Source organism: Thermobia domestica, chromosome 2 (assembly GCF_964235325.1).
Source record: "Thermobia domestica chromosome 2, izTheDome1.hap1.1, whole genome shotgun sequence".
Classification (NCBI taxonomy): Eukaryota; Metazoa; Arthropoda; class Insecta; order Zygentoma; family Lepismatidae; genus Thermobia; species Thermobia domestica.
Window position 1 is genome coordinate 272,885,901 of NC_137455.1, and position 6,443 is coordinate 272,892,343.

At 36.2% G+C, this 6,443-nt stretch overlaps 1 protein-coding gene across 1 annotated transcript; it reads left to right on the forward strand.

Moving 5' to 3' along the window:
• The first annotated feature begins 3,739 nt into the window (after nucleotides 1–3,739).
• Nucleotides 3,740–5,374, forward strand: LOC145679429 (uncharacterized). The gene has a single exon (XM_081750011.1). The coding sequence runs from the start codon at nucleotides 3,740–3,742 to the stop codon at nucleotides 5,372–5,374; it is 1,635 nt and encodes a 544-aa protein (XP_081606137.1).
• Nucleotides 5,375–6,443: the final 1,069 nt, after the last annotated feature.

Sequence of the window (6,443 nt, forward strand, 5' to 3'; positions counted from 1 at the left end):
AGTTTCCATTGACTTCGTTAGCAACCTATATTATCTCTGTTGCATCAACGTCTCGCTTTGAGCAGACCATTGTTTGCAAACAAACTTTGCCCTCACACAAAAGCAATTCATATGAAACTTGCTGCGTTTATACCTATCAGCGATCTTCATGAGAGTACCAGTGTGTTCTTGACTCGAACTACACAGAACTCTCAAAGATACTTGTACTTACATCTAACAAGGTAACTTTAAATTAGGTTAATCACTTCATGATGGACATAACGGCAAACATTTTACAAATGGTATTATAATTGCGTTAATAATACAACTGCTTTAATTTTCGAGTTAATTAAGGAAGTATCGTAAATAACTTAACTAGACAGAACTTAATTAATGGAACACGTCTTACCAATAGTTAATTTACGATATACGCGTTCACATGTGCATGTCTCATATATTAAACTTAGTTCAAAATACTTTTGTTGATTTTCTGCTTGACAACAAGATACACGGTACTTATAAAATAATGACAGTAGTTCAATAACTTGAATAAAATAGCTATTTACCTTACACGGATTTAAGAAAGAGCATTTATTGAAGTTCCAGATTAATCAGATATAGGCATTCAGGGGAACTTGTTACGGATGGTAAACATTTATATGATAAAAATCTTCTCCTGCACCAACAAAATGTATGGCTAGCATTGAAGACCTTATCTGACCACAAAGACATTAATGAACGTAGCTAATAAATGTACGTGTTGCTTTTAGTGGTGTCCTTCCAAAACTTGATATTTATTTATTTTTGTGCTGTGACAATAGCATTTGAATATCACAAATCAGAGCTGACAGGATATAGACACTTGCTGAGAAATCCTGCAAATGGCCTATCCTTGATTCTTTTAACGAACTATTGGTACTGACTCAAAGACAGTTGTTTTCTGACAGTACAGTTTAAAATCTTCGTAAGATTAAAGCACTGCGTTATATTGAATTGAAGTCTCTCTCTTAAACTGTTTCCAAACTGTTTCCTTTTTATTTCACACTTCTGTACAAGTTAAAGAGGAGACCATCTATATACTGTTAAATTGAGTTTGTTATGAACCACGAAACTCGTTAAGTCTTCAGAGGACAGACAAACGATTGACACTAATGGCAGAACCTCGCTTACGCCAGCTTCATTCATTGAATGGCTGATTATTTGTGCATCACAGTTGAGATATTTATCTAAAAGGGACATTTATAGACGTCATGACGGTGAAGAAAGGAGTTTACCTGAAAGAGAAATAATAGAAATGATAAATATTGAAATGTTCTTTAGTGTTTAACTTGAGTTCTATTAAAATTTTTTATCTTAAAAATTCGAAAATGGTAATTCCGATTTTCACTTTGTAAGTCGTACTATTAAACGAATAACTATGTACCTTGTAATTCCAACGGTCGTAAAATGCATTATCAGGAAGCATGCGTAATATGTAAATATATATATCCTACAGTATTAGGGCATTCCTATATCGATACGTTAGTTATCTACAGTGTAACTGTGGAGTTTGTATCTGGCAACATTGTGAAAAGTTTAAAAACATTTGATTGTAATGAGACGTAGTAGTTGCGGCAGAAGCTACAGAAAAGGTTGAAGTCATATGTACCGGTAACATTTGTAATTTCTGAAGACATTCAGTCAATTTGCATGGTTTTGGTCTTGTTTGTAGAATGATATAGTAATGTGTGACGTTTAATGGAAAATAGACAAAAGATAGAAAGTTGTGGTTTGATTCTTAAACACAATTTGCTTTTATAGACTGTAACATTTTGGCGCCCAGCGTGGGGCCGGAAAAAGGGACGAATCATGGATAAATTAGTAAAGGCTAGGAAACCGGACCAGATATCGTTTTCAAAGGCTTATAATAGCTTAGTGGCAGAATGTGAAAAGGACAATGTAAATGTGGAAAGTGTCAAGTTATATTTTACGAAGTTGGAGAGACTTATAACCGAATTGTCAACCTATGATGAAAATATACTTGAACTGTTGCTTAGTCATACAAGCAAAAAAAGTGAAGCACGTTACATGGAAGAGTACAACAACGTGGAAAGTTACCGGGAAATGTTCGACGAAGCACGTGTAAAACATGAGAACATTTTGAAAAAAGTAGTTCCTTCTAGCAGTTCAGGTGGTCATACAGGTAAAAAGAAACTTAAATTACCGAAAATTGAGTTGAAAACTTTCAGTGGGGAAATAAGTGAGTGGATAAGTTTCTGGAGCCAGTTCAAACGAATTCATAACGATGATGAAATCGAGAAAGAGACAAGTTCCAATACCTGCTACAAGCAATTAGTACCGGTAACAGAGCATGGGACGTAGTGAACAGTTATCCACCCACAGCCGATAATTACGATAAAGCTATAGAAAGTTTATGCAATCGTTTTGGTCGAGATGAATTGTTGATAGAGTACTACATACGTGAACTGTTAGAACTTGTTATACAGAATGTGTCGAATGACAAAAATAAGTTAAAATTGTATTCCTTATATGATAAACTTGAGTCATATTTCGTTCGCTAGAATCAATAGGTATGACTAATGAAAAATATGCTGCTATGTTATTCCCCTTGGTAGAATCTTGTTTGCCTGATGAAATTTTGAGAGTTTGGTTAAGGCATACAGCGACTGCCAGTGTAAGTGACAGTCACGCAAATACATATAGTGAGAAACTAAAACAGTTGTTACAGTTTCTGAGAAATGAAGTGGAGGGAGAAGAACGCATTGCGTTAGCTCAAGCAGGATTTAAAGTGAAACAAACTTCCATGGTGAATTTTAAAAATAATAAAGAAGAAAAAAGGGTGCCTACTGTTAATAATCTGTTTTCTGGACAAAATCAGGTAAAAGAGGACAAAGAGTGTGTTTTTTGTGAAGCGTATCATTTACCACAAAAGTGTGAAAAGGCCAAAAGTATGAACCTGGAAGAGAAAAAGAAACTTTTAATGCAGCCAAAATGTTGTTTTCGGTGTTTGAAACCTCAAAAACACACTGCCAAGAACTGTAAGCTTAATGTTGTTTGTTTTTTGTGTAAGGGAAAACATTTTTCGGTTTTGTGCTCGGAAAAATTAGAAAACAACAAAACAAAACAAAATTCAGAACAGCATAACGTAACACTTACGAATCAACAGTGGCGTATGTACGATTTTGTTTCGGGGAGGGCTTTGCTAACTTTCGGGGGGGGGGCTTTGCCTGAAAATGTTAAAATTCTGCAAGATATTTCATATAATTTACTATAGTAAGTAAGATTTCGGGGAGGGCTTAAGCCCGGAAGCCCCCCCTAAATACGCCACTGCGAATCGAAATGGTAGGGATGAGTTTCTCCTACAAACACTTAAGTTAAAATTGAAAACAAACGGGAAAGAATGTGTAGTGCGTGCACTTTATGACAGTGGTTCACAGAGATCATATATCTCTAAGCGAGTAGTGGAAGTACTGGGTTGTCAACCAATATGTACTGAAACTTTAGAACATAGTTTGTTTGGTGGTGTCAAAACACAAAATGAGTCCCTTAACAAATATAGTATACTTGTAGCTGATGTTAATGACAATCATTCGTGTAGGATGGAAGTTTTAGAGAAACCAGTGATTTGCGGTGAGATACCTTCTCTTAAACATGAACCGTGGTTAAAAGAAATGAAGAAGAGAAAAATTTGGCTGTCCGATTTAGATAGTACGGGAGAAATAGAACTGTTAATCGGTGAATTTTTAACAGTTAATCGGATATGGCTAGTGAATTTTTAACAGTAGATATGTTAAAGTTAGAGTCAGGACTATTTGCTGTTAGAACAATGTTTGGATGGACGATAATGGGTAAGTTACCGTCAAAAAGATGTTATGGTATGTCTGCCAATGTTGTGATCACTTTATTGTCAATCAGTGACCGTATTACGGATTTGTGGAAATTAGATACGTTAGGCATCACTGACCCAATAGAAGTTAAGACTAAGAACGAAAACCATGAAGTAATTTTAAGACATTTTGAAGAAACTTTGTGCGTGAATTCAGATGGTCGTTACGAAGTTAAATTGCCGTGGAAGGAAGAACCTATGGAACTACATGACAACAAGGAAATAGCTGAAAAGAGATGTGTGAAGATGACCGAGAAGCTGTGGCAAGAAGGAAGATACGAAGACTATGATGACGTTTTTCGAAACTGGTTGGAAGAAGGAATCATAGAAGAAGCACCGGAGGAGGAGCTGGACAATCGAAGTTACTATTTAACACATAGAGCAGTGATAAAAGAGAATTCCACTACCCCAAACAGGCCAGTTAGTGATGCGTCTTCGAAAACAAAGGGTGCATATTCATTGAATGACTGTTTACAGAAGGGTCCAAATTTAATTGAAGAAATTCCGGCACTTATGCATAGATTTAGAGAGAAAAAGATAGGGATTATATCGGACATTAGAAAAGTTTTCCTGCAATTTTCGGTAAATAAAAACGATCGTGATTATTTAAGATTTCTTTGGTGGAAGAATTTTGACGAAAGGAAGTTTAAAACTTTTAGACATATGCGAGTTGTTTTTGGTGCGAATTGCAGTCCCTTTCCGTTGGGGGCCGTGCTTAATTACCATTTAGAAAATGCTCCCCGTGAATATGAAGAAATAGCTAGTAAATTGAAACAATCCCTTTATGTCGATAATTGTATCACGTCGGTTGACAATGAAGACGAAATGTTTGCTCTAATCGAAAAATCAAAGACGCTGCTCAGTGAAGGTAAATTCGATTTACGAGGATGGGTATATAGTGGTTCTTCTATAGGCAGTAATGATGTTTACACTCCAGTTCTAGGTATGTTATGGAACACATGTACAGACACTTTATTGTGTGATACAAAGAATTTAGGCAGAGTAGAAGGACCAGTGTCAAAACGAGTTATTTTATCTACTGCTCATAGATTATTTGACCCTCTAGGATTTCTGTCACCAGTGACGTTGATTCCAAAATTGTTACTTCAAGAAAGCTGGGAAAATATCAACTCTTGGAACACACCAGTTTCTTCAGAAATTTCCAGGAAATTCGACAAGTGGTATAAAGAACTGGTGATGTTGGCCGAAATAAAGATTCCTAGACAGTTTTCACAAGATGTTACAAGGAACTCTTGGACGTTACACGTTTTTTGTGATTCTAGTAAAAATGCATATGCTTCTGTCGTGTTTTTGAGAAGTGAATGCAATGGGGAAGTTAATGTCCAGTTGTTATTTAGCAAAGCACGTGTTGCGCCATTGAAAAAGTCAATTATTCCACGTTTAGAATTAATGGCCTGTTGTATCGGAGTTAGACTTGCTGTGTCTGTGATTCAGAGTTTAAATTTAGACATTCCTGGACAGATTCTTTGGTGGCGCTTTACTGGATAAAAAATGATGAACCTTGGGGAGTGTTTGTAATGAATAGAGTGAAGGAAATTCGAGCTCTCTCCGATATAAAGTACCGGGAAATTTGAACGCAGCTGACCTACCCTCAAGAGGCTGCAATGCTGCAGCGTTACTGAAGAGTAAATGGTGGGAAGGACCTGACTGGTTACGGCAGACGGAAGAATTCTGGCCGAAAACTGTTATGAAACCAAGTGCGCTTGAAGTAGATAATGAAAAACTGAAAACAGTTGTTTCATTAAGTGTTGCAAACGAGCCAAAGTGGCATATGCAATATTTTTCAAATTATGAGAAATTAATACGTATGGTTGCATGGATCTTGCGTTTTATCCATAATTGTCGTTCAAAGGAAAGTGAAAGGTTAACGGGTGAGCTGCTGGTATTTGAAATATAATCAGCTGAGAAGGTTATAATGAGAACTATCCAGAAAGAATGTTTTGTTAGTGAACCAGATAGTTTAAAACAATTGTGTACTTTTGTTGATGGTGAAGGTTTGATTAGGTTAAAGACTAAAATTGCACGTAGACTCGATGAAGATGATTTTCGGAGTCCTATTGTATTATCACCTGAGCATGAAGTTGTGAAGATGTTGATATTGAAGGAACATTTGAAATCATCTCATGCTGGAGTTCAAGTATTATTGACAAAGTTGCGTGAAAGGTTTTGGATTCTTCGTGGGAGAAAAACTATAAGTTCTGTTGTTCGAAGATGTGTTAAATGTAAACGGTACGATGCAAAAAATATTAATGTTACACCAGCTTCCTTGCCAGAAGACAGAGTTAAAGATGCATTAGTTTTCGAAATAACCGGAGTAGATTTAGCTGGGCCTCTCTTCCTTCAAGATGGGAAAAGATGTTGGATTGTCTTGTTTACTTGTGCCATTTATCGTGCAGTGCATTTAGAACTGGTACTGTCTTTATCGACCTATAGTTTTTTTGTCAGCTTTTAGAAAATTTATTGACAGGCGTGGAAGGCCGAAGGTCATTTATTCTGATAATGGAACGAATTTTGTCGGTTTTGACGATAATCCCTTTAAGTTAATCGACTGGGAACA

Coding starts and splice junctions, on each gene's coding strand:
- LOC145679429 (XM_081750011.1), top strand. CDS start 3,740: ATGGCTAGTGAATTTTTAACAGTAGATATGTTAAAGTTAGAGTCAGGA.